This window comes from Neofelis nebulosa, chromosome X, assembly GCF_028018385.1.
Source record: "Neofelis nebulosa isolate mNeoNeb1 chromosome X, mNeoNeb1.pri, whole genome shotgun sequence".
Taxonomy (NCBI): Eukaryota; Metazoa; Chordata; class Mammalia; order Carnivora; family Felidae; genus Neofelis; species Neofelis nebulosa.
The window spans coordinates 111,504,641-111,532,506 of NC_080800.1; the positions used below are offsets into that span (position 1 = coordinate 111,504,641).

Genomic DNA, 27,866 nt, shown 5'->3' on the forward strand with positions numbered 1-27,866 from the left:
TTGCAGAGGGGCCTCCAGGTGACCCAAATTCAGTGCAGAGAACCCATTTCCCCCCACCTCCCCCATCTCCCCAAGACTGACCGCAGGAAGTGCTTTCTGACACCAGGCTGTAAAATGAAGAAAAGACTCGGGTACTAGATACTCGGTTATGCAAACAAAGGCTGTGAATGGGACAAACTGCCCCCAGTCAGGCCTGCGCTCCTGCCTTCTCCTCCAGGGGCACTGGCGCAGGCAAGTCGGGCCTCTGAGCATCTTCTGAGCAGGCCTGCATCCCCACCACAGCCCCACCCCCCTTGCAGCCCTCCCAAGTGGGTCCCCCTCCCCCCGCTCCGGGCCCTCCAAGGGGGGCTTCCGGGCTATTGCCCCACACCATGAGAGGAGGCCTCTGGTCTTATTTTATTTTATTGAACTCAAGGAGTCTTGTTTGGTTTTGTTTTGAACTTAGAGTGACAAGATTTGACAATACCAGAAGCAAGAACATTTCTCAGCAGACGGTGCTGACCAGTACAGTTAATCACACGCAGGAAAGTGACGCTCATCTTATTCAGCTCGTGTCTCTGATTTTGTAGAAGCTTCGCTGCCTGGAAAACAGACTGCAAATAAATAAAGTGCACTGAGAGCCCATCAGGCAGCCAGGGCCCACTGGGGGGAGAGGGGAGAGGTGGGGGAGGAAGCACGCTAACTACTCAAGGCCAAAATGGTCAGAAAAGCAGAGGCAGGAACACATGTTGAAGATGTGCGGACCCTCCCCAGTCCCCGGGCCTCGCGCTGAGACTTCCTGCGCCCTCGGACCGGGAACCCACGGGGCGGGGCGTCCCTGCAGAGGTGGGGTCTCGGGCCAGGGGCCCTGAGGCTCCCCCCACACTTCTCCCTGTTGGGAAGAGGTGTCATAGGCCCCGGACAGCTCCAGCTGAGCCACAAGGCTGCAGCTGGGGAGAAGGTCACCCCGAGGGTGAGACCTGGGCTTGAATGGGGCACATCTGTGGATCAGCCCCAAGGAGGCCCCTCGTCCTCTCCTCTCAGGCAGCCCGTGTGACTCTCGCAGGCTGTCCCCACAGATCTGTGGATGGAGTCAGCAGGCTGGCAGGCTCCCACAAGTGGTTCCGGGTGGAAGGGGATTGGGTGCAGGAGGGGCCACAGGACCGGGGATCCCAGGACGCTCGGTACAAGGAAGGAAGCCAGTACACCCTGTCTGCAGGGAAACTGCAGGGGATACATGGTGGCCTCGTCTGGCCTCAGTCCCCAGGGCCAGGCAGGCAGAGCCCTTCACCCAGGACCGGGCTTCCAGCTGGACGGCAGAGGAGGGCAGGTGGTGTGACCCTGGGCCACTCTGTCCCTGGGGCTGACCAGACCACTGCGGTTTTCAGTCCCAGGAACTCGGAGCACTGGGGGCCGAGAGCAGCCAGCGGCAGAGCGGCTGTGGGACCGGGGTCTTTCCTGGCTCCCCCGGGGCCGAGCCTGGCCATCCTGGTACAGGGGGAGCAGCACACCCGGGGCCTCCAGGACCATCCAAGCCCATCTAGAGGAGGTTCTCTCGCGTGATCCTGGGCTCGGGGGGCCAAGCCTGGGGACAGAGAGATGGGGTTATGCGTGGGTCCCGGCCCCATCCCCCACACCGGCTTTATCCCTTCACCCTCCTGGTTCCATCACGTTCCCAGGAGCCACGCTACCCCCCACCCCCACTCTGTCACCCAGACTGAGAGGCTTCTGCCGCTCGACTGCTGAGGAGTCCTTGGTCACGCCTGGGGTGGGGCGGCAGGGGAGGCCAGGCTGTGTAGATGAAGGCCTCGGCTCCACAAGGGGTTCTGGGACTGTCTCCCATGTCCATCTCAGCCCCGACTGTCTTCCCTGTGACCTGCCACCCTCCCCCCCCAAGGAAAGCCAGTTCCCCACACTCCCTACCCTGGGCCTCTCTCTCCCCCTAGGTGCCCCGAGGGCCTTGAGGTCCCCTCCCCCACCCCAACGTGCCCTGCCAGGTTTTCTGGAAGACAGGGGATAGATTCAGCCCCACCACTTCTTATGTGTGTGACAAGGGCAAATCTCTTCCTGTCTCAGAGCCCGCTTTTCCAATCATGGGGTGGGGAGAGAACAGTGTTGCTAGGAGGTCTAGTGTGGAGGCGACAGGGTCTCGTCCTTCCCCACGCCAGAACTGGACCGCTGGGTACCCCACCCCTCCGTGCCTCTGCCTGGAAGGCCCTTCCTGTCCTCCTGGGCCAGGCCCTTTGCCCAGCAGCTCCCCGGGGCAGCTCTAGGGCCAGGGGCGCCCCTGGGCAGGGATTTGAGTCGTCTCTTGACAAGGCCAGAGAAGGGGCGGGTCACCACCTACAAACACTGGTTCCTGAAAGACAGAAAGAGACAGAGACTTGACAGTGCCTCCTCACCCAGAACACCCCCTCCCCTTTCCCCAAGTGCTGCCTCCTCTACAAGCCCCTCGTCCACCTGCTCTCCCCACCCCAGCCTGAGAGCTGCCCTCTGCTCAAGGAGATCCCCATTGCCCTAGCTCCTCTGGGTGCACAGGGGCTGCTGGAGGCGGCATTCCGTGCCACCTGGCCGGCAGAGGTAGGGGCCGGAGGGAGCGTGGAGCGTGGCTGCGATGGCGGAAGAGCAAGGCTGTGGGGGCAGGGATAGGGCGGAGCAGCCTTCCCACTCGTCCAGGTCTCCAAACGTCCAAACGTCCGGCCCCAGGATGCCCTCAGAGGGGGAGGGGAGCGGGAACAGGCCGAGAGCGGCCCCCCAGCCCCCAACACAGGACAGGAGGCAGTTCTGCCAAGGGCTGGGCGGGAGCTGTGGAGACCCCAGGGGCCTGAGAAGGGGACCGACCAGGGGTTTGGCCAAGAACACAACCACCCTTCCTGTCTGGCCCCACAAGGGGGTGAAAGATGGCAGCATCTTTTCCTTCTAGAGCCTTCCCCGGCGCCTCTCCCAGCCCATTCCCTGGGGTTCCTGTGGCAGCATAGGGGCCTCAGGGGACAGCGGGGCGGGGATGGGCCGACCCTCCGAGATGCCCAGGCCGCCGCCGCCCCTCACCCGTCTGGGAATGAGACCCAGGGAGTCCTGGGCACCTGCGGCCCCCTCTCCCCGCCCCGCCCCGCCCCGCCCCTCCCTGAGCAGCTCAGGGGCTGGCTCCCTCGGGTCCAGGGCACAGTTCCTGCCGGCCACCACGATGTCATGGTAAGCGCTCCCGCCGGCCCGAAGCCCCAGCCTCTGGCCTCCTACCTTGTTGGTCAGGGCCAGTCAAGTCCCTGCTGCAGAATTTGTCCTTTCTGCTTCCCCCACCCCGGCCAACGTGAGGCGACAGGTCGGCCGCAGTCAAATGGTGTTTTCTTTCTCGAGCCCGACGGAAAGGAGCCGTCTGGTGAGTTTCTGGGCAATGGGTCACCGGCCGCGACGCGTGTGGGCGGGTCGCGGCCGGGGCCCGGCTGGGTGGCTCGGTGGCCCGCGTCCTCCCGCGGAGGTCTAGGGTCCGGGGGCCCCGGCCGCCCCGCCTCCTGCCCCCGCCGCGTGCCGGCGGCCGTCCTCCATGCCGGCGCCCCTGTCCGTCTGGGCCGCGCGCGCCGGTCCCTCTGGCCGGGGCTGCGGCGGCGTGCGCTCACTCGATCCGCACCTGCAGGCGGACGTTGAGCATCACCGAGGCCACCACGTAGAAGTAGGGGAAGTTCATGCGCAGCCGCCAGGCCAGGTCGAAGAAGGTGATCAGGGTGCGCGTGAGCCCCTTGCAGAAGGCGCCGTACGAGCCGCGGGCCGCTGCCGAGCGCGACAGCCGCAGCGCCAGGCCTGACAGGGCCGCCGCCGCCGCCGCCGCCGACAGAGCCGCGGACGCCGCCATGGGCCTGGGCCCGCGCAGGCCCCGCCGACCGACACGAGTGCGAGCGGCCGGGCAGGTGGACGCGAGGCCTGCAGCGCCCCGCCCCGCGCCGCCCTCTGTCACCTCTTCCCTTGCTGGCCCCGGGATGCCCCACCGCCGCCACCTCCGCCACCGCCCCTTCTGAGCAGCTCGCAGAGAGCTCCGCCCACAGAAAGCTCCGCCCCTCGCCGGCTGCCGCAGCGGCCGCCGCCAGTATAACCCCGCCCCCCTCTTGGCCACACCCCTCCCGGGCGCTACAGAGCGGCCGCCGCTGTCATAGACCCGCCTACGGGACCGCCCCGCCTGCAAGCCCCTCCTCCTCCTGGGCTCCCAAGGGCAGAGCCCGAGGGAGTGAGTGGTTTGGAAGGTGGTGCTGCCCAGGGATTGCTTTTGCCGAGTATCCTTGAGGGGAGAGGAGGAGAGGGCCGGAAGGTCTGGACCGCTATACTGATTCTGTATTGAAGGCCCACTGGGAAGGCTCCCCCGGTTTACCTTATCCCCTGCCCCACCATCTCCCCCGAAAACCCCGCAGGGCGACCTGTTGGATCTTTCTTTAATTCACATTTCTCTGCTAACTCAGCAGAGTTTCCCCAAGCCACAGGCGCATTTTTCCTCTCTGGTATATTTGCTGCTCATGTGTATTTCTTTATTGAATTGCCCTGTTGTCCTTGTTTTTAAATTTTTAAAAAAAATTATTTATTTTGAGATAGAGAGAGAGAACATGAGTGGGGTAGGGGCAGAGAGAGAGAGAGGGAGAGAGAATTCCAAGCCGACTCTGCACTGACACAGCACAGAGCCGGATGTGGGGCTAGAACTCTTGAGCTGTGAGATCATGGCTTGAGCCTAAATCAAGAATCAGATGCTTAGCTGACTGAACCACCCAGGCGCCCCCCTCCCTCCACATTCTCATTCTTATACCTGTAGGGAAAGAAAACTTTCCCTCTACACTCTTAATTTCTATATGTATACACCTCCTAGGTGTATGAAATAAATCGACAATAGGCAGATTAACAGCAGAAAAGGTATACACCTTTATTAATTTTTAATATTACCTGTCCAGGGACATCACAGGTAAAAAAAAAAAATGTGAACACCCAGAAAGGCAGTGTGATTTGAGAGGTTATATACCATCTTAATCGGGGAAGGGGATTGGAGATGTAGGCAATTTAGGGGAGACTAAGTGATTTTTTTAGGAAACATGAGTGAGTTCTTAGTAGAACGGACTGGAGATTGGATAGTTTGTGAAAGATTTTGGATGTGGTGTGGATTTCTAGTTTTCCCCCTTGTGGTAAGAATCAATTTCCCTGGTTGATGAAATTTCTTAGGAGGGGTTTTATGAGAATTGAGTTCCTTTTGGAGGATTTGTCTTTAGGCCCATAAGGGGATGTTAATCTAAAAAATAAAATTGTCAGGGGCACCTGGTGGCTTAGTTGGTTAAGTGTCCAACTTCAGCTCAGTTCATGATCTCACGGTTTGTGAGTTCAAGCCCAATGACAGGCTCTGTGCTAATAGCTCAGAGCCTGGAGCCTGCTTCAGATTCTGTGTCTCCATCTCTGTCTCTGCCCCTCCCCTGCTTGCGCACTCTCTCTCTGCCTCTTTCTCAAAAATAAATAAACGTTTAAAAAATTTTTAATAAAAAATAAAATTATCAGTAATTCACCAGCAAAAACATGTTTATTTGGGAATAGGAGAGAATTACAACCCAGGACAATCAAGCAATGGCTTAATGGTAGGCAAGTCGAGAGAACAAGAGAGGAAGTTTCTTTTATAGAGTAAAGGGGGAGGCTGGGATGGCTGTTATAAACAAAAAGTACATTAGAGTAAATTGGGAGTTTCAAGTATAGTAGATTTTCATTGGCTTGGTTGTGACCGTCTTTCATTGGCTGGGCTTTTGTTGGGGAGGGAGGGAAGGAGAAACATCTTTCTTTTTCCTGCTGGGGTAGTAATAGCTAATGTAGTATCTATTTGAAAGATATGTCTCTTCCTCTCAGTGTCTGCAATATACAAGGAATGGTAGGTAGGACATAAGGGGTCCCCTTCTGGTCTCCCATGAGGTTTCCTTTTATTAATTTTCACAGAGATTTCAGAGAAAGCCTCTCCCTGCATTTGCTATGTTTCAAGTGCTTTTAGCTCAAAATAATATGCCAAAGTGGCATATTTTGGCATGGTGTGCCCCGAAGTCCTTCAAATCACATGGTGATTTCTAACCACTCCTCTTAATCTATTGTTTGCCCTGGATACTGTACAGGATTGTCTCAGGTTTTCAGTTGCCCTTGTTCATGGCATTTTTAAATGGTGTGCTTAGAAGCACTTCTGTGGTTTCACCCTAATCTTTATTCCAAGGCATATCCAACTCAAACTTGATCAGTTATTAAAGGCGATTTAATAAATTGTGGAAATAGTCATGCTTGCTTATACACATAACTTTTATTTTTATTTTCTAATTTTTAAGTTTATTTATGTAATTTGAGAGAGAGAGAGAGAGAGGGTGGGAGAGGGGCAGAGAGAGAGAGAGAGAGAGAGAGAGAGAGAGAGAGAGAATCCCAAATTCGGGACTGAACCCATGAACTGTGAGGTCATGACCTGAAACCAAGAGTCAGATGCTTAACCTACTGAGTCATGCAGGTGCCCCTATACACATAACTTTTCAAAAAAGCTGTCTGGGGGCGCCTAGGTGGCTCACTCTGTTGATCGTTCACTCTTGATTTTGGCTCAGGTCATGATCTCACAATTGGTAAGATTGAACCCCAAGTCGGGCTCTGCACTGAGAGTGCAGAGCCTGCTTTGGATTCTCTCTCTCCCTCTCTCTCTGTCTGCTCCTCCCCCACTCATGCGTGCACATGCTCTTTCTCTCTCTCTCTCTTTCAAAATAAATAAATAAACATTAAAAAAAAAAGCTGTCTGCAAGAAGTAGATTCACAATGACCCCATCCCAGTTTCACAAGGAGAGCTGGCTTGAGTATTTAGGCTCTCTCAAAATGCCTGTTCACCACCACACTTGAACATCTCTGTGGCATCTCTATAATGGCGTAAGGAACTCAGCAAATCCATATATACTGATCTGGCAATTCCTACCTACATAGTAAAGGGAAACAAGGCAAACCTGAAGCATCAAAGAAACTGAAGGAGGTGGTAGGGAATAGGACTAATGGGTGGTTCACTTTACCACCCAAACACAAATTTTATCTCTGTTAATACATCCTTCAAAATAGGAAAGAAAGACATTCTCAGATGGAAAAAAATTAAGAGAAATTTTGATCAGCAGATATATCCTTAAAGAATGGCTCAGGGAAGTTTCCTAAATGGAAAGGAAAAGATCACCTGAGGAAGATGGCACTTTAGGAAGGAAAAAGAGTCATTGGAATGGGTAAAAAGAAGAGAAAATATAATAGACTATCTTCTTCTTGAGATTTCAAAATTATTTTGATGGTTGAAGCAAAAATTAGAATTTCATCTCATATGGAGGAGATACTTGACATTTATATTTAAAAGTGAAAAGGTGAGGGGTGCCGGGGTTGCCCAGTTGGTTAAGTGTCTGGCTCTTGATTTTGGTTCAGGTCGTGATCTCACGGTTTGTGACTTTGAGCCCCGCATTGGGCTCCACGTTGACACTGTGGACCTGCTTGGGATTTTCTCTCTCCTCTCTCTGCCCCCCAACTCTCTCAAAATAAACAAATATACTTTTAAAAAATTATAAAAGTGAAAAGGTTAAATAGACCTAAATGGAAGTATGATTTCTATACCTCCCTGGAAGTGCTTTAAATTGTCAATGTCAGTACGCTATGATTAGTTATCATGTATACAGCATACCATTTTCTCACTGTTGCTTCTTACCTTATTTTCTCCCTCTCATTCCTGGAAAAATAATGCTCTTATCCACATTTCCAAATCCATTGCAAAAGGAGGAAACCTTTCTGCCTTCTGGATCTGTTCATGGTGTCAGAGACCCCTTGGTCTTACCTGTAACCAATTTGTTCTTAGTCCCAAATGCCACTTCCAATTATACCTACAAGTTTATGGGTGTTATTTATCAAGTTATGCTATTATGGCCCAGTGTCCCCATACCTTGTCTCCATCTTTCTTCAGTCATAACTATATTAGCTCAGTTAAATCCCTCCATCTTTGCAAATTGTGTAATCTTCACCACCTTCCATGTTCTTTTCCTTATCTAAGTGTGTCTTGTCTCCCTGAGCCCAAGGGAAATACAAATCAGCTAATTTTTCTTTGCAAGATTTGTAGAAAGGACTGTTTTAGGATGGGATGGCTTCTTAGAGGATGTTATCCCAACTCTTCTGATTCCTGGCTTGAAAGTGTCAATCAGAAAATTCTGGCTAATGGATCTGTCAATAACCAGACCCCAGCCAGAGTAGTCTGAGTTCCACCTGGTTTCATTTTTGTCTGCAGTGGATGGCATTTCCCATGGACCTAACTGTTCAGGTAACTGGTGAATTGGAGGTCAGTGTTTATTGGGATGTTTGGCTGTCCCTGTCAACATCCATAACAAATCAGAAGCTTTCATTGGTCCATCCCATTAAACCTCTACAGTTGCCTTACATGGGAACTTCCAGGAGATGTATGTGACTCTGGGTTTGCCTCCATAAGGAGAGCCTTTCTTCCTTGGGTCAGAGTAAGTGCCAATGAACACATGATCAGAAATCTCTCCATAACATTAGGAGAGGTAGCTGACTCCACAGCCAATGCAGTGGCAGCTCAGAAACAATCATTTGACTCCCTGGCTAAAATAGTTTGGTGTAATCACGCAGCCCTTGATCATCTACTTGCTGAACAAGAAAGTGCTTGCGTGATAGTCAAAACCATGTACTACACTCTGGGGAAGTAGAAACGCAATTGCACAAAATGAGAGAACAAGCACATTGGCTACAATGAATTTAACCTAACGATCCATGGTCCTTTGATCTCTTTAGCTGATTACCTTCAGGTTGGGGTTCCGAGTTTAGAACCATTGCTCAAATGGGATTTGTCATATTACTTTCAATTCTGCTTTGTATAATTATTTTTCAGCTTTCTATATGAACCTGATAAACCTTTGTAGAAACAACATGTGGAACAGGGTGATACTAGCCCAATGCTTGGAGATGATCTCCAATGCTTACAACCCAGATAAGATATACACTCTAGATGTGAATGCTGAGAGTTCTCCTTCCTACCCTTCCTTGTTACTAAATGTGATCTTAACGGTTTCCAATCTGTGTACTTTTTCTCCAAGGTGAGATGGCAACCATGAAGGGTCCTTCCTGGCACTGAGGGACAAAACCAGTAAATGTGGAAAACCTGACTCTTGATCAGTGATGTTTTAGAGGAAAATGATCAAAAGGGGGAAAATGAAAATTAATAAAGGAAACCTCATTTAAAATGGAGTGGGGGGGCGCCTGGGTGGCGCAGTCGGTTAAGCGTCCGACTTCAGCCAGGTCACGATCTCGCGGTCCGTGAGTTCGAGCCCTGCGTCAGGCTCTGGGCTGATGGCTCGGAGCCTGGAGCCTGTTTCCGATTCTGTGTCTCCCTCTCTCTCTGCCCCTCCCCCGTTCATGCTCTGTCTCTCTCTGTCCCAAAAATAAAAAATAAAAAAATAAAAAAATAAAAAATAAATAAATAAAAAAAAAATAAAATAAAATAAAATGGAGTGGGAAAGCCCTAAAGGGAGAGCTCTCACACACTACCACTTGTCAACAACATCTGTAGACCCCAACGGGAAGAAACTTACTTTCCTACCCCAGCAGGAGGAAGGAAGATTTCCTCCTTGCTCAGCAACAACTCAGCCAGTGAGAAACTGCCACAACTCAGCCAATGAGAGGCCATCACAACCTTGGACTCTCACTCTCCTCCAATGACTTTCCTTCGAAACCACACATCCCAAATTCCTCTCCCCTGTAACTCTTGGTTGATAGCACAGAGCTGATAGCACGGAGCCTGCTTGGGATTCTCTCTCTCCCTCTCTCTCTGCTTCTCTGTCTCTCTCTCAAAATAAAGTTAAAAAAAGATTAAAAAAAAAAAGTGGCTCCTGGGACCATAGTGCATAGTGAGTGCCTTGGCACAGTTGGCTCCCTTCCAAGAAGATCAAGACACAGCCTGTTTTGATACAAATATAGACGTGCAAGTTCAGCTTTCCCACAGTATCTGTGGTATCGTTTAACATTGAACAGAAAGCCGTTGCTTAGAGCTGAACACTCACTGATCTCTCTGTGGAGTGAGTATAGGAGTGAGGTGGTGGTGTTGGTAGGGTGGCGGTGGTGGTGGTGGTGTGTGGAGGGCGCCTAGCGACAAAGGAAGAGAAAAGAAGGCAGTGAGGAGTGGGGATTACACATCTGGGAGCAAGGTCCTCGGGGCAAGTTGCTGTGCCACCTTCCAAGACAGGCATCAGGCCCTCCCTACAGAAGCCCACAGAGACCCTCTACTCTCGGAGATGTGCACAAAGGGATCACACTGGAAGTGATTTCCGGCTGGCCACCACATTTCCGCTCTCACCTCTGATAGGAGGAGCCATGAAGTCCCGCCCATCAGCTCACGGCTTCTCAGTGGCTTCCACTGAGCCCGCTGTGTTCCCATTGGCTGGATGGTGAGCCCGCTAAAGCCCCTCGTGTGGCAGGCTGAACGAAGGCTCTCATAGGCATTTGTCTGGACGTCGGGTGGTGCTGAGGGGTGGCCGTGGCATCTGAGCGGCTCTGTGGGAGGCAGAGAAGCAAGCTTGGTGTTGTGTCTGAGGGGCACAGGCTGCCCTAACAACGGGACCATGCTTCGCTTCATTTCCAAGGCTCTTGCCTTCTTCCGTCGGAGGGTGGACTCCTCGGAGGCCAAGAAGGAGCAGCATGTGAAGCTCTTGGAAGGTACTCGATTCGTCTCCTCCCTCCCAGGGGCCTGCACCTAAGGGTGCTCCCCTTTCCTGGCTCAGAAGGGCGCCGCATGCCCCTGGCAATGCCTCCCTGTGAGGACAGGCATCCTAGAGTCCCTGCATGCCCAGAACTCTCCTGTCCTAGGGGATAGTGGTGTAGACAGAGAAGGCCCCTGGAGAGCTGTGCCCGGCCCTTGCATTTCCCCAAGTGCTGTTGGAATTTACATGGTGTAAATGTGGAAATGTGCACCAGATTCCTTTTCATCTTTTCAGTAGTAGTGGATCTCCCTGACTTGAGATTGCATTTCATCTTGTTTCCCAAACACGCGTGTATCTGAAGCCAGGTGGTCAAGTCCTATGTCTGTCGCTGGTCCGCGGCCAGGGGCCACCTGTAACTCGCTCCCCTCTGTGTCCTGAACTCCCGCCCCAGGGTCGGGCCCTGAGTGGATGACTCAGGGGACCCAGGTGCAGGCGTCCCTGTGTCGCTGGGCACCCGTGAAACCCGAGAGGGCGTGCCGGGGTGGCCGGCGTCCCTGCTCCGCAGTGCGTTCATCCGCCGAGGTGAGCGCTTGTGTGTGCCAAGCGCTGGGCTCGCGGCCTTAAGGGGCATTCGTGCCATTCGATCCTCGGAAAGCCCTCACGAGGGAAGTCAGAGTATTGTCCCGTCCGCTTTACAGCCAGGTCAGGGAGACGCGAGCAGGGGAGAGAGGGGGCCCCGGCTGGTCTCCCCCAGGCCCGGAGGCCCAGCAGCCACCCCCTGACGTGTGTGCCCGGGCTCGGAGTCACTTCCTTCCACGGGGTGAGTGTGTGTTTGGTCAGCGTCATCCTCCCAGCTGGGACCCGGCCTTCCTGGTGCCCGGATGTCATGCAGCTTCTCTGCCGGCGGAGCGTGAGCCCTGCAGAGTGGTGGAGTCTCAGCTGAGTCGGCCACAGAAGCCTGCGGCTTAGCTTTAGCGGGAAGCTCTCACTGCCACGTGCGTTAACTGTGTTTTTGCCGAAGGGACAATGCAGAAGAACTTCTGACATATTCTCATGAGCCTAAGTGGCAGTTGCCCTCTTGTCCCGTCCCCTTCTTGTGTTTTATCATATATATATATATATATATATATATATATATATATATAATATTTTATTTTATTTTTTTTATTTTTTTTTATTTTTTATTTTTAAAAAATTTTTTTTTTCAACGTTTTTTATTTATTTTTGGGACAGAGAGAGACAGAGCATGAACGGGGGAGGGGCAGAGAGAGAGGGAGACACAGAATCGGAAACAGGCTCCAGGCTCTGAGCCATCAGCCCAGAGCCTGACGCGGGGCTCGAACTCACGGACCGCGAGATCGTGACCTGGCTGAAGTCGGACGCTTAACCGTCTGCGCCACCCAGGCGCCCCTATAATATTTTATTTTTAACTAATCTCCAACCCAGGGCTCAAACTCACAACCCAGAGATCGAGATTCTTATGCTCTACCGACTGAGCCAGGCAGGTGCCCCTTCTTTGTGTTTTATGATTTCACTTGATAAATTTGACCCATTTAAAAAAAAAAAAAGGTTTCCAGGATTTTCTTGGCTTCTGAAACCATCATCTATTTTTTCAGGTTTATTTATTTTGAGAGAGAAGAGAGAGCACAAGCAGGGGAGGGGCAGAGAGAACGAGAGAGAGAGAGAGATCCCAGGCAGGCTCCTCGCTGCCAGCACAGAGCCCAACTGGAACGCACAAACCATGAGATTATGATGTGAGCTGAAACCAAGAGTGGGGTGCTTAAAAAACTGAGCCACCCATGTGCCCCCCTGAAACCATAATCTATTACAATCAATATTTCTCCCAGCCTCACTTTAGAGGGCACCTAATGTGTTGTGGTTCATAGTGCGGGCTCTGCAGGCTTAGTCTCTGGGTTCAGATCCAAAATTATGGCTTACTAGGTGTGTTTGTTCAGAAAAAAATAAACCTGAGCGTTTGGGATGCACATTTGGACTAGATTTAAACCCCCAGATCTCTTTATGTGTTTTGTCTGGTGAGATGTTTGAATAATCTCTAGATGCTGCTGCTGCTGCTATCGCTGATAATGATAAAATTCTACAACAATAATGGCCGTTTAAAGACTCTCTAGACGCAGAAGCCATGATAACAACGAACACGTAAGCTCTAACCTGTGGGAGACATTCACAGTGCTAAGCACTTGACATGTACGTGTCAATTAATAATTACAACAACCCTTCCCTCCCCACCCCCACCCCCTGCTTTATTGAGACATAATTTCCACATCACACTCTTAAGTTTAAGGTGTACATGATGGCTTGTTATATGTATATGTTGTGAAATGTTTGCACAATAAGGTTCATGAACACATCCATCACCTTACATAGTTATCCTTTGTGTCTGTGTGTGTGCGTGTGTGTGTGTGTGTGTGTGTGCGTGTGGTGAGGACATTTAAGATCTTTTCTCTTGGGCAGACATTAAGATTGCCCTGGCTTTACAGATGAAAACAAATTCAGAGAGGTTAAGAAATGTGCCCAGGGTTACACAGATGGTAAAGGGAAGAACTGTGTTCACAGCCAAAGAGTCTGGTTCCAGACCCAGCGCCCGCTATGGCAAAGCTCCACTGCCAAGTGCATTGGGCTGCTGTGCCTTACAGAGAAATGGTGGAACCAACCTTTTAACATGAGCATTCTGCCTCCCAAACACTTAATCACTGTGCCCCTCTGCATCTCAAACTACGTCCAGCTTATTTCTGTAGCTAGATCACTGTCTACCATATCTTCCCCTGGAAGGCTTTATTTCTCATGGGTACTTACTTTGGAGACTGATTAATGAAACGTTTTGTTTACCCCTCTCTTAGGTGACACCACATTAAAAACTGTACAGGGAGCTGTGACAAAGGTCTGTAAGGACCATGGCTTGATTGATGACTTGATCTACTTCAGTAGTGATGTTGTGACTGACAGTGTGTTTCTGAACGTGGGACAAAAAGTCATTGCCATTGTGGAAGAAGATAAAACATATGGATGGAAAGCGATCAAAGTAAGATTAGTATGAGTTTGGGGGCCATCTTTATTCCTGGGGGGCTTTCAACCTTGCTTCTGTTTATTCAGCCTCTCTAAAGTGACTTGGCATGGCAGAGGTACAGTGGAATTTGAATTCCAATTCACTGTGTTGTGTGGTACACTTGTTCCTATCTTTGTAGTGCTTTCTATTTATAAAAGTAGAAATTGTATATCTATTCTTCAGCACTAAAACTATTTAACAATAATAATTATTAGAGTCTAGATTATTATACTGCAACTTCCTTTTCTCCCCCAAGTAAAGGATTTTTGACTTTGCTGAAATGTAATTGCTAGGTGAACAGACATGCACTTTATTTTTTTAAGTTTATTTATTTATTTTGAGAGAGAGAGAGAGAGAGAGAATTCTAAGCACTAAGCAGGCTCCATGGTCAGGGCAGAGCCCAACTTGGGGCTTGATCCCATGACTCTGGGATCATGACTTGAGCTAAAATCAAGAGTTTGACACTCAACTGATTGAGCCACCCGGGCACCCCAAGAGTCTCCATTTTTAAGGACATAGTTTGATGACATTTTTAGTAAATTGTACAGAGTCATGCAATCATCACCTCAATGTAGACATTTACCATTTTAATAGATACTGTCAAATTATGCTTCAGCTTTATTGTACCAATTGGCACTGTCAACAGCAGGCTGTGAAAATGCCTGTTTGCCAATATTGACAAGGTTGGAAATATTTCAATCTTCGAAATCTTTTCCAATCTTTTCCAATCTTTAAAAAAAGGCAGTCTCATAATTTTATTTTGCATTTCTTTAAGTGTTGGGGAGAGTACAACAATGTCTTTTTTTTTTTCTTAGAGCTATTTCTAGTAGGAGCATCAGAGCTGTTTGTACGTTATGGAAATTAGACCTTTGTTAGAAAATTTATCTTATGAACGTTTTGCCAGTATTTCCTCCAAGACTGTTTTTTAAAAATTTTTTAATCTGTTGTTTATTTCTGAGAGACAGAGCACGAGTGGGGGAGGGGCAGAGAGAGAGGGAGACACAGAGTCCAAAGCAGGCTCCAGGCCCTGAGCTGTCAGCACAGAGCCCAACGAAGGGCTTGAACTCACGAACTGGGAGATCATGACCTGAGCCAAAGTCAGATGCTTAACAGACTAAGCCACCCAGGCAGCTCTGTTTGTCTTTTTAGAGCTTCCTCCTTCCCCCATTATCTTCCCAACTTTATCTCATGCTCTTTCCCTCTGGGGGCACTGATCTGGAATCTTTTAGTTTTCTTCCTTGTTCTTCTACATTGAGATGTGTTGTCTCTCCTCCCTTGTCATTTCCCTGCTCCTGTCCTCAACCCTACACACATTTGCCAGGTAAAAATCTTTCTCTTTTCTCATAGCCTATATCAAATCCCACTCTCCCCAGGAAGTTGTCCTATATTCTTCTTTTTAAGTTTTTAAAATTTATTAAAAATTTTTTAAGTTTATTGATTGATTTATTTTTGAGAGAGAGAGAGACAGACAGACAGAGTGAGCAGGGGAGGGGGAGAGAGAGAGGGAGAGAGAGAATCTGAAGCGGCTCCACACTGTCAGCATGGAGCCCAATGTGGGGCTCAAACTCACAAACCGTGAGATCATGACCTGAGCCAAAACCAGTAGTCAGATACTTAACCTACTAAGCCACCCAGGTGCCCCTAAAATTTATTTAAATAATCTCTACATGCATGTGGGGCTCGAACTCACAACTCCAAGATCATGACTGAGCTAGACAGGCACCCTGTTGTCCTATATTCTTTCAGTCTGAAATTCCCTCCCTGCTGGGAATTCGCAGCAGCCAGCATTTGCACTTGGTTTTACCATTTGTCACAACTTGCACTGAATTAGTGATTTTTGTCTTTTACTCCCCTTTGATTGTGACTTGCTGGAGGGCAGGAACAGTATATCTTTTACCTTCAAATCTAGTACGATCAGTGCATTAAACCTGGTTGGTACACAAATTGTGTTTTTAGACACATTTTAAAAATATATGACATGGGGCTCCTGGGTAGCTCAGTCGGTTAGGCCTTTGACTTCGGCTCAGGTCATGATCTCGCGGTTCGTGAGTTCGAGCCCCAGGTTGGGCTCTGTGCTGACAGCTCAGAGCCTGGAGTCTGCTTCAGATTCTGTTTGCCTGTCTCTCTTTCTCTCTGCCCTTCCCGCACTCGTGCTCTGCCTCTCTCAAGAATAAGTAAACATTAAAAAAATATATGACAGAACAACACAAAGAGTGAGCCCTCATTTAAACAATGAACTTAAGGGGTGCCTGGGTGGCTCAGTTGGTTAAGTGTCCAACTTTGGCTCAGGTCATGGTATCATGGTTCGTGGGTTCAAGCCCCGTGTCAGGCTCTGTGCTGACATCTTGGAGCCTGGAGCCTGCTTCTGATTCTGTGTCTCCCTCTCTCTCTGTCCCTCCCCCGTTCGCACTGTCTCACTCTGTCTCTCAAAGGTGAATAAATGTTAAAAAAATTTAAACAATGGTCTTTAATTAAATATACCGTGTCGATATTGGGTCATCAATTGAACCAATGTACCAATCAAACAAATGCAAGATTCTAGTAATAGGGCAAACTAAGAATGGAGGAGAGGAATGTATGGGAAATTTCTGCTCAATTTTTGTAAACTTCTCTAAAAAATAAAGTAATGAAAGATGTAAAGGTCACTCATTATTTTATCATCATCTCATGTCTATCATATGTTTGTCAGGTGAAATCTATTCACCACTGTTTGTTATAGTTGTTTAAACCACTTCTTGAATGACAATGATTGAAGTGTGTTTCTGCTTTTTAAATTTGTGTTATGTTTGCAGTAATTGTTTCTTTATTTTGCAGGTGGTTGCTCTCTGTGATAGTTGCCATGGCAATGGAATGTCCAACTCCTACGCTAGAGTTTCATTTGCCTCTATTACCTCTGCAGAGGAAGGGGCTGACTACATTGATCATACAACTTACTTCTCACTAGATGTTGTTTGTAAAGGTACAATTTACATCTTTTAAAATTTAATATTAGGTTTTATCTATTTTTTCATTTTATAGATTGGATTTGCAGATGGTTATAGGCATCATTTCCAGCGTCAAATTTCAAACACGCTACTTGGCAAGAGGATTTTCACATTAGAACTACTTCTCTAGCATCCTTAGCTCCAATCAGAGGCTCTTTAATGCTTGAGATCGACCTTTGGAGTTGAAGATAACATGCAACAAGGGACAGATACCTAATGTTCTTAAGAATTCATGCTACCATTTGTTACCATTTCATTTATTAGATGCAACAGCTAGTATTTTTGTAATTTTTCCATTCATATAGGCATAAAATTTATAATCTAACAGAAAAACATTAAGGGATGCTCTTTTTTAAAAAGTATTTTAAATGCTTTAAAATAAATTTGGAGATAGCCTTGTACCTTTCCGTTGGCTTGCAAACTGGCCCCTGTACATGGAGGGCAAGGAGAGATCAAAGAAACAGGCAAACCACTCCCAATTGGTAGGTGGCCAGTGTAATAAGCAAGGGAACTTACATACAAGGCTTGTCTTGGGTGGACACCAAGTGAATAGATCTCTGCACCCACCTTCCAGAATCTTAAAAATTTACATAGATGACTTAATTGCGTTCAGTTACATACACTGTCCAGGCGGTCTCAGCAAAACCTTGATCTCTAAATGCTATGTCCTCCAGCTGTGGGGGTGGTGGGCAGAACATAACATTCCAAAGACGGGGGCGGGGGGTGATGAAGAGCCTCCAGCCACCTGGGGTCCAGCTCATGGGTCAACTGGTGGTCATGTCCTCTTGATAACCTCCTTTAGCATTTTCCGTGTGTGTGTGTGTGTGTGTGTGTGTGTACTTTTGTTGAATTCTATTTGGTAATTATCAGGTATAACAATTTTTTGTTTTTTAAAAATTTTTGTAATGTTTATTCATTTTTGAGAGACAGAGAGAGAGAGCGTGAGCGGGGAAGGGGCAGAGAGAGTGGGAGACACAGCATTTGAAGCAGGCTCCAGGCTCCGAGCTGTCAGCACAGAGCCTGAAGCAGGGCCCGAACCCATGAACCGTGAGATCATGACCTGAACCGAAGTCAGGCGCTAAACTGACTGAGCGCCCCAACATTTTGTTGTTTTATGCCTAAAGCTGTAATTTGTTAATTTAAGTTATTTGAGTTTAACTCAGCACATGTTAGAGTGCTTGGTATCGGCAAGACCAAGATAAGTAAGACTTTATTAAACCAGGCCTACAAAGAGCTCACAGTCTAACTGGGAGAGATAGACATGTGGATACATTAAAAGACATGATGAGGGGCGCCTGGGTGGCTCATTGGTTGAGTGTCAGACTTCAGCTCAGGTCATGATCTCGCAATTCGTGGGTTCAAGCCCCTTGTCTGGCTCTGTGCTGACAGCTTGGAGCCTGGAGCCTGCTTCGGATTCTGTGTCTCCCTCTCTCTGCCCCTCCCCACTCACACTCTGTCTCTCTCTTGCTCTCAAAAATAAATAAAACATTAAAAAAAAAGAACATGATGAAAACAACACTACTGAGCAGAGGAGAGAAAATGACTGCTACAGGGAGACTTGGGGAAGGCTGCCTGGGTGAGATGCTTTCCCAGCTAGGCTCCACAGCCCTGCAACCCCCTGCCAGGCTGGGTTTTGAAAGATGAATAGAAGTAAAAATTTTGTACCTGTTTAAGCCCAACCAGATGCTGTTTAGCTTGAACACAAAAGGGGAAGTTAGTTCAGCCACACTGCATCTTTCCATTTGATTTTTCTTGGATTAAAAAGCCAGGACTTGACCTTAGTTGGTAACCATGGAAGTCCCCAAAGATGATTATCTGGTGGCAGCTAGGATTTTAAGACATGTTTAGTTAGAAATACCCAATTCTAAGAGAAAAGGCCCCTGTGATTGCTAAGCTCCAAAGTCAACTTCCTGGTTCATATAACCATGCCAACTGGAAGTCACTGCCAACAGTAGTAGCCCTTGCTAGCAGAATTCTTCTCAATATGGGAAACACTTGAACATGTTTGTAATGCCAAAGGGATTGATTGAAGGTGCGGGAGAGAGCAGGAAGGACTGATGGAACCAGGGCCCTGAGGCATAAATAGAGGCCGGGACCCAAATCACGGGTGAAGGGATTTACTGCTACAAAATAAATCAAGTGAATCAGAATAATAGACTTCTCTAGGGTAAGAAAGGGGGTAGATTAAAAAGACCTGAGCACCTAATCAGTCATGGTTAGAATTGTCAAAACAGCTGCTGTTGATGTGATTATGAAACCCAATGAAAATGGCAAAAGACAATTCCAATTTAAAAGCATAATGGGAATCTAAAAAAAGGAAAAATTGAGTGAAAGTTTTTGGTCCCACACAATGGGAAATCAGTGTGTATTCTCTTCTTGATGTTCATGCAACAGAGTAAATATTTGAACGTCTGGCTCTGTTCCAGGTCCTATTTTCCTAATATTTGCATTCTAATGAGCTAGATCGCAGGCAATCGGCAAGTAACCTCCACCCCCCAAAAAAGAGAGAGAGTTCCAGGTTGTTCTTTACCGTCTAGGACTTGAACTAGGTGCTGTAATAGTACAACAGGAGGGTACGGTGTGGTAGGGTTTGCTATAGACAGCAATTTAGGGAAGGAAGTGATACTTGAGTTGAGACCTGAAGAAGGAGCCAGCTGGGGAAAATATTTGGAGTCAGGGAATAGGGGCCTGCGATGGGAACTGAAGGGAGGAGAGGGTGGCGGGAGGGTGGTGAGTATGTGTGGTATGACCCGAATGTGAAATGGTTTGAGATGAGGTTGTAAGTGCCAGTAGGATCCAAATGGGATAGAACCTGGTCCTGTGTGAAGGGCATAATTTACACTAGATTTACTCCTGTCAAGAACCTTTTGGGATAACCTTGATGCAGTCAGTTCTAATCAGATGGGATAGGTGACAGAAAGAGTGGTAAGCAGGTTGAGGAGTGAGTGGGAAGTGAATATATGGAGACCGTTGTGGGACAGGAGCGTGGAAGAGAGTAGCTGAGAGTGTGTGTTCTTCTTGGCACAGCCTGAATGTGTTTATGTGTCAGTGAGAGGTGCTCTAATGGGTGCTTCGGGGCCCAATATCCCATTTGTTTGGACTTGCCTCACAGGATGGTGGTGATCAGTCCCCATTATGCACACAAGATTTGAGGGTTTAGGTCCATGAGTGTTACTCATGGGAAATAGTTAATGTCAGTATTGGGTCCATGATTGTATTTTGTATGTGAATAAACAATAAATCTTACCCATTTTGGTGAAGGATACTAAAATGGAATTGAGCCTTCAAGACCCTCAGGGCAGGGTGGGGGGCCTACCAAGTGCATAATGTTGCGATTTCATTCCCCTTTATTTTTCAGGTTATGTGTTAATATGGTCTTATATCATCCTACATATCCTTATGTAACCAGTGCGACCTGAGTTAGAAACCTGAGGTCACAAATAAGGTTATTTCTTTATTTTTCAGAATATATTGGCTTGAGTGCCCACTTGAAAGATTAAAAAAAAATTCTGTGTAACCTTCTTATCCCTTTTTGGACTTTCCCTCATGCCTTGAAGTGTCCAACTGTACAATGTCTTACTCAGGTCAGAGGTAGCTTCCTGTTTCAATATGCCACTATAGTGACCAATAGTCACTAAAAAACCCTGTCCTTCAGCTTCTGACGTTCTTATGCTTGAATTTAGGAGACTGGAGTGGGCAGGGAGATGGAATATTTATTTCCCTAGATACCTCATTTCCAGGCTGCACTTTGGCAATGACTTTATACATCTACCAAAGGCCATAGCTTTTGTAGGGCAACTCTCTCCTTCAGCTATAGCTATAGGGGGTGACCATATCCTCTGTTGTCCAATCTGAGTCATTAAAAATTTTTTTTTAATGTTTATTTATTTTGAGAGAGGGAGAGTGTGTGCAAACAGGGAAAGGGCAGAGAGCGAGAGAGAGCGAGAGAGAGAGAGAGAGAAAGAGAGAATCCCAAGCAGGCTCCATTCTGCCAGCACACAGCCTGATTCAGGACTCAAACTCATGAACCACGATACCATGACCTGAGCCAAAACCAAGAGTCACCAACTGACTCTTAACCAACTGAGCCACCCAGGGACCCCCAATCTGAGTCATTTTTTGAGACTAAAATGGGGTGTTACAATTAATTAAAATTAAATCAGCTTTTGAGTTATTTATCTATGACTAACAAATTGGTTTTAAGTTTGGACATTTAAAATAGTATTAATACATCTTTCAAAAACAAAATTAGTTCTAAAAAAGAATGTCTCTGAGTCCATCAACAGAAACATTTGAATGTTTCATCAAATTGTGATCCAGTGGCAAATTTGTAGGTTTTCTTAATTTCCTTCCATCCTGCTATGGATAGAAATATCTCCAATACAAAATAAGAGCTGCATATGAAGATTTTTGCCACACTCTGAAATGTTCTTAAATATAATCATCTGATTTCAAATTTGTACAGCAGTTGAGCTCTGATGGTTCAGTTTGCTCACTCTTCCATTTTTGAGGGGAGGGAATTTTTTTTTTTAATATATGAAATTTACTGTCAAATTGGTTTCCATACAACACCCAGTGCTCATCCCAAAAGGTGCCCTCCTCAATACCCATCACCCACCCTGCCCTCCCTCCCACCCCCCATCAACCCTCAGTTTGTTCTCCGTTTTTAACAGTCTCTTATGCTTTGGCTCTCTCCCACTCTAACCTCTTTTGAGGGGAGGGAATTTTTGACCTCTCTCCCTGCAAATTTCATGTGGGTAAATGTAATTCTCCAAAACCTTCCAAACCTGAATTTTGGCACTATGTTGGTTGCATTTTTTTTTTCAACGTTTTTTATTTTATTTTTTTTGGGACAGAGAGAGACAGAGCATGAACGGGGGAGGGGCAGAGAGAGAGGGAGACACAGAATTGGAAACAGGCTCCAGGCTCCGAGCCATCAGCCCAGAGCCTGACGCGGGGCTCGAACTCACGGACCGCGAGGTCGTGACCTGGCTGAAGTCGGACGCTTAACCGACTGCGACACCCATCAGCCCCGGCTGATGGCTCAGAGCCTGGAGCCTGTTTCCGATTCTGTGTCTCCCTCTCTCTCTGTCCCTCCCCCGTTCATGCTCTGTCTCTCTCTGTCCCAAAAATAAATAAAAAACGTTGAAAAAAAAAAAATTAAAAAAAAAAAAAAACAGACTGTAACCAAACTTAAAAGAACTCGTTTCCAAAAAAAAAAAAAAAAATCACTACCATAGTAAGACAGTTGGGCTGATTTCACAGTCCTTCAGAGGCTCAAGTGTGCTTAAAATCTGATTGATCTGTATAAGAAACTGAAGAAAGTAGTAAGAAAAAAGAGAAAAGTCACCATTCTGAGTCATTATCTTTTTTTTGTTTGTTACTAAGTAAACTCTACCCCCAAGGTGGGCTTGAACTCATGACCCCAAGATCAAGAGACATGTGCTCTGCTGACTGAGCCAGCCAGGGACCTGCTGAGTCATTATCTTTTTGTATTCAGTATTAACTTTGTCCCAGAGGTTTGTAGTTCTGTTATTTTGAATATGTAAATACACACAGGTCTACACACGTACACACATGTCTTCTAAATTTTGATTACTACAGCTTTGGTTTCAGTTGGTTGAATATCATGGATGTTTGGATGCGGGTATGAATTATGCTTGCACCACAACCAATTCCAATTACATTTCTGTTCCATCAGTTTTTTATTTTTATTTAAAATATTTTTTTAATGTTTACTTATTATTGAGAGACAGAGACAGAGCACAAGTGTGGGAGGGGCAGAGAGAGGAGACACAGAATCTGAGGCAGGCTCCAGGCTCTGAGCTGTCAGCACAGAGCCCGACGTGGGGCTGGAACCCACAGATGGTGAGATCATGACCTGAGCCGAAGTCAGACACTTAACTGACTGAGCCACCCAGGCGCCCCCCATCAATTTTTTAATTTTCCAAGAACAGTATGTTTACTATGATACTTTGTTCCAAATTTGTAATTATGTTAGCACTGCAAAAACAAGGGCCCCTGGGTGGTCAGTCCCTTAAGCCTCTGACTCTTGATTTCGGCTCAGATCATGATCTCAGGGTCGTGAGACTGAGCCCCATGTTGGGCTCAGTGTGGAGCTTGGTGTGTGTAGCCTACTTGGGATTCTTTCTCTCTCCCTTTCTCTCTCCGTCTCTCTGTCCCTACCTGACTTGTGCTCTCTTTCTCTCAAAATAAATTAATCTAAAAAAAACACTGCAAAAACAAAAGAGTATATTCCCAGTGTAAGGCTTTTTTTATGTTTCAAGTTTTTATTTAAATTTTAGTTAGTTAAAATATGGTGTAATATTAGTTTCAGGAGTAGAATTTAGTGATTCATCACTTACATATAACACCCAGTGCTCATCACAAGTGCCCTCCTTAATGCCCACTACCCTTCCAGCAACTCTCAGTTTGTTCTCTATAGCTAAGAGTCTGTTTTATGGTTTTCCTCTCTTTCTCCTCCTATGTTAATCTGTTTGGTTTCTTAAATTCCACGTATGACTGAAATCATATGCTGTCTTTCTCTGACTGACTTATTTCACTTAGCATAATACACACTAGCTCCATCCATGTTGTTGCAAATGGCAAGATTTCATTCTTTTTGATGGCTGAGGAATATTCCCTTGTACATATACCACATCTTTATGCATTCATCAGTTGGTGGGCATTTGGGTTCTTTCCATTACTTGGCTATTGTTGATAATGCTACCCCAGTGTAGGACTTTTATACTGAATTTGTAACAGCATTTGTACTAATATTAGCTATTTTGCCTCTGCCAGAGAGAACTTTCACAACTTTTGCCGAACCTCTTCAGGCAAAGATCAAGTTAGGCTTAGTACTTGTTTCAGAGGGGAGAACACACACCATGGTGGAACCATGGCATGTCTCAGTTACAGGGTATCAGGAAGAAGCTGTTATAGGCTTTGAGATTTAGTTGGGTGATCTGGGGGAGGGTGTAAGGAAGCGAGGGTTAACCCTAAATTGGATGCTGTCAGTGATTGGTTTTGTGGGTGGCACAGTAGCCTTGCTTTTTTTCATGCTTAGACAAAATTATGAAATGGCTTTGTTCTGTTTCATTTTGTCATAGTCTCAGGGTGACTTTATCTGAGGTTGTATCCTATGAGATTGTTTACGTCTAACAGGAAAGCAAAATGGCCTGGCTGTGTCAGACCACACTTAATAGTTATGATATTGAATTCTAATTATCATAGTATAATATTATAATATTATTACAGTTATAATACTGAGGTCTAGCTGTGACTAGTTTTGGACATTAGAGGCTGATCATTTTCTCTCTTACTTTGATTCCATGATTTGGATGGAAGGAATCAAACCATTACTGGAATTCACTTAACTCTTCTTTAAAGCACCTGGCATCATTTGATCATTTGTGAAGTTCTTCTCCTAATGGACCTAAGATCTTAACAGCTATTGTTAAACTCTTGCAATGTACCTAAGAAAAATTGTAATACAACATTGTTGAAATTATGTTAGAGCAGTTATTTGATAAAAGAAAAGTCATGCATCATAGAATTATATGTCAATGTACCTTTTGTAACTTCTCATGTTAACTTGTGGTCTTTGGGCACTGTTTCTTAAAATATCTACTAAGTTGTAAAGTAAAAGCTTCAGGGGATCTAGTCCTCTGGTTTTCTTATGGATAGTGATATCACTATGACCCCTATGGTGGAGAGTAAATGTTGACAGACCAAATGTTGTTTTGGTCTACTCGGGCTGCTGTAACAAAACACCATAGGCTCAGTGACTTAAACAATAGAAATTTATTTTCCCACAGTTCTGAAAGCTGGACATCCAAGACTGAGGTTTCAGCCAATTTGGTTTCTGGTGAGAACTCTTTTTGACTTACAGTTTCTGGCTTACAGCTTCCAGTTCACCAAGTCTTTTTTTTTTTTTTTTTAATTTTTAACATTTATTCATTGTTGTGAGACAGAGAGAGACAGAGCATGAGTGGGGGAGGGGCAGAGAGAGGGACACACAGAATCTGAAGCAGGCTCCAGGCTCTGAGCTGTCAGCCCAGAGCCTGATGTGGGGCTTGAACTCACGAGCTGTGAGATCATGACCTGAGCTGAAGGCAGACGCTTAACCGACTGAGCCACCCAGGTGCCCCTCAGTTCACCAAGTCTTCATGTGACCTTTCCTTGGTGTGTGTGAGGGAGAGAGAGAGAGAGAGAGAGAGCACAAGCTCTCAGTGTCTCTCCTTACAAGGACACAAATCCTGTTGGGTTAAGGCCCCTTGCTTATGAGCTTATTTATTTATTTATTTATTTATTTTTATTTATCTCTACAACCAACACAGGGCTTGAACTCACAACCCCAAGATCAAGAGTCACATGCTTTACTGACTGAGCCAGCCAGACGCCCCTCCTTATGAGCTCATTTAATATTAGTTACTTCCTTAGAGGTCCATCTCCAAATACAGCCTCACTGGAGGTCAGGGATTCGACATAAGAATTTTAGGGGGGCACAGACATTCAGTCCATAGCACAGATGAATTACATAGTTCATGTATTCATCAACTTTCCTGGAAAATTAATTCATTACTCATTTTTCCCTAAGCACACATTCATTCTTTTGCTCATTGCTGCCAAAAAGGTTTATTGAAAACTAAAAAAGGGGGTTACCAAACTATTAAACAGGTAAGTACTTATAGATTTGTACTATAACGGGAACATTCAGTGTATGACAAGATATCTGAGCTGAGTTTTCCTGTTAATGTTTCATGTAAACATAACCTAGGGTGTCTCACATTTCCCAGTGGTCCTCCCAACTTGATAGCTTGGAAGAATCTTGCCATTTTTAGGCTGTGGCACGTATTTGGGCTGATTATGTGCCAGGCACTGTTCTGTGAATTTTATATGTACTGACGGTTGTCCCTTTACTCTCTGTGGTAAGTACTACAATTATGCTTCTCATTTTATAGATGAAGAAGTCAAGGTACAAACAGGTTAAGTAACTTGACCAAGGTTGCAAGCTGAGTAAGTGGCAGCGTCAAGGTTTGAACCGAGGCAGCCGGATTCATACTTGTGCCCTGACTTATGTACTTCCCTGCCTATCCAGAAAGACTTGTGAATGTGACCAATGTTTGAAGAAATCCCATGGTGCTCTCAAAGAGATTGCCCTGTGATGCCCACTTGATGCTTTTCTCCAAAAGACTTTGTTAAACCAGGGAGAAAATCAACGCATAAAGGGTTAGAAACATCCTTTCTGACAGAAATACTTACAGGTTACTTGTTTTAAAAGGTTCAAAGTGTGCTTTCAATGTAATAGAAACTATCTTAGGGTATTACAACGTCAAAGTAATGGTGAAGCATAATATTACCAAGAATATTTCAACTCGACTTCTCTCCATGGCTGTTTTAGGTTTTGAGCCTTACCAAGGAGACCGAGTACAAGTTGAGTTTTCCACCCAATCAGACACGTTGGGCAGAAGAGCCCTGTCAGTGAAGCCTCTGAGACATAAGCATGTGCATGAGGTAGTTCGTTTGCATGTAGCTCTTGTCGTCTGTTTCTGCTTCTCCTCCCACTAGTGATTATTGCTGCTGCTCGTGATCCCGTGGGGTGTGTTGGGAAAACCATTCTTTGCCATAGAGGGTTCTATTTTTTCATGGAATGGACCGTGCTTCTGAAGGGAAAGAATTCAGGAATTCTATGGAACACACATGTAATTAAAATCTAAATTAGGTAGTTTACTAGGGAGGTATTGAAGTGCTCTGAGAGCAACCATAATAGAAAACAAATCATGTTGAGGGGATTGTTGGGGAAGAATGAATGGAGAGGTTGTGGGACCAGAGCTTGCAGTAAATGCTGGGTGTGATTTAGGTAGTGGAGATGGGAAATGCGTGGGAAAGTCAGTTTGCAGAAAAGGACAGATGGCATTTTGGATGTGACCCAGGAAGTAGGGCAGTGACATTTGTTGGCCACCACATTTCTTTCTCACTCTACCCCTTTCACTCTCTCAACCATTAGGAGAAAGTTTAATGGACATTGAGTGTTATATTTAGAGCAGCATTTCTAATCCTAGACCAGGGCCCCACCTGCAGGGAACCTGACTTAGCTGCTGTGAGGTGGGGTCTGGCAGCATGGGTAGTCTTACAGAGTGCTCCGGATGTGACAAATATGGTGGCCAGGCTGGGAGTCACTGATTAGAGAGAGGAGCTGCGGACCTTGTTACAGCGTACAAAGCTTTTACATGAACGTTTCTGTTATCTGTAATTACAGGTCTACATTACTAGTCTACATGGAAGAAATGGGGTGATAGATGACAGCATCTTTTTCACCTTGGAATCTCTGAAGCTTCCCGTTGGATACACACCTCAAATATCTGATGTTGTTAATGCTGTCGTGGTGGAGAGCAGTCAGTCCTGCTATATGTGGAGAGCAATCTCCATGACTCCAGTGAAAAGGTGGTAATGAGAAAACAGCATTTGTAGTCCTTGTGAAGCTTTTCTTCTCTTGCCAGTAAAGAGCCTGGTTTGAAAGTGTTTTGTGATAAATAGTTCAGTAAACCTCAGGAATTAATTCAAATGCAACCTTTCAAGTCCTGTGTGGGTTGGCTCAGTGGAGTGTACCTTCTGGATAGTGGTCAGCAGTTTTCGTTATTGATTAAAGACATTTTCATCGTAACTCTTTGTGATAATCTTGTTTGTGATTTTCTCCTTTTAGTGGGTCTGTTTATTTTTTAAGTTAACCCACATCCTCTGGAGTTTTTTCACCTTTAGAACAGTTTCTCATCTAAGAAACTTTGTTTTTAAGACACAGTGTGCATCATGGTTTAAAAAAAATATTCTGAGTCTACATTACAGATCCTTGAGATCACCCAACCATGTTGTAGTTAGTTCCCCCACGTTGTGGTCAATAAGTGGAGTCAATATCTTCTAGATTTTAGGTATTCACTCGTTGATTCACTTTAGAAATAGTGATTGCCTTCTACATGCCAGGTGCACGTAGGGGTTACGGCCTTGAACACAAAGGCCACCCTGATGGAACTTGCCTTCTGTTAATGCCCATCTGGCTCCCAGAGTCATGGGGTCACAGGACAGAAAGGAGCAATTGGGGGCAGTATCGGCTCCAGGTCCCCACGAAAGTCGTCCTGCTACAGCAGCACC

At 46.4% G+C, this 27,866-nt stretch overlaps 2 protein-coding genes across 4 annotated transcripts; one reads left to right on the forward strand and one right to left on the reverse strand.

Annotated features, from left to right (window-relative positions):
* Positions 1–384: 384 nt before the first annotated feature.
* Positions 385–3,974, reverse strand: LOC131502251 (small integral membrane protein 10-like protein 2A). 2 transcript variants are annotated; one of them, XM_058712929.1, is made up of 2 exons: positions 3,217–3,974; positions 385–1,564 (listed from the first exon to the last, which is right to left on the reverse strand). In XM_058712929.1, exon 1 carries the CDS (start codon positions 3,824–3,826, stop codon positions 3,590–3,592), a length of 237 nt encoding a protein of 78 aa, XP_058568912.1. In that variant the 5' UTR covers positions 3,827–3,974; the 3' UTR covers positions 385–1,564; positions 3,217–3,589. The 2 variants fall into 2 exon arrangements, 1 of the variants encoding a protein (XP_058568912.1); XR_009256985.1 differs by lacking the exon at positions 385–1,564 and adding an exon at positions 2,201–2,338 and having other exon boundaries at positions 3,217–3,355.
* On the forward strand, positions 2,338–27,384 carry CT55 (cancer/testis antigen 55). 2 transcript variants are annotated; one of them, XM_058712926.1, is made up of 5 exons: positions 2,338–3,355; positions 13,529–13,710; positions 16,549–16,693; positions 26,122–26,234; positions 26,980–27,384. In XM_058712926.1, exons 1-5 carry the CDS (start codon positions 3,169–3,171, stop codon positions 27,169–27,171), a joined length of 819 nt encoding a protein of 272 aa, XP_058568909.1. In that variant the 5' UTR covers positions 2,338–3,168; the 3' UTR covers positions 27,172–27,384. The 2 variants fall into 2 exon arrangements, with proteins under 2 accessions (XP_058568909.1, XP_058568910.1); XM_058712927.1 differs by lacking the exon at positions 2,338–3,355 and adding an exon at positions 10,180–10,686.
* The last annotated feature ends 482 nt before the right edge of the window (positions 27,385–27,866 follow it).

Coding starts and splice junctions, on each gene's coding strand:
- LOC131502251 (XM_058712929.1), bottom strand. CDS start 3,826: ATGGCGGCGTCCGCGGCTCTGTCGGCGGCGGCGGCGGCGGCGGCCCTG.
- CT55 (XM_058712926.1), top strand. CDS start 3,169: ATGGTAAGCGCTCCCGCCGGCCCGAAGCCCCAGCCTCTGGCCTCCTAC. Junction 3,356..13,528: donor CGACGGAAAGGAGCCGTCTG/GTGAGTTTCTGG, acceptor CCCCTCTCTTAG/GTGACACCACATTAAAAACT. Junction 16,694..26,121: donor ACTAGATGTTGTTTGTAAAG/GTACAATTTACA, acceptor TGGCTGTTTTAG/GTTTTGAGCCTTACCAAGGA.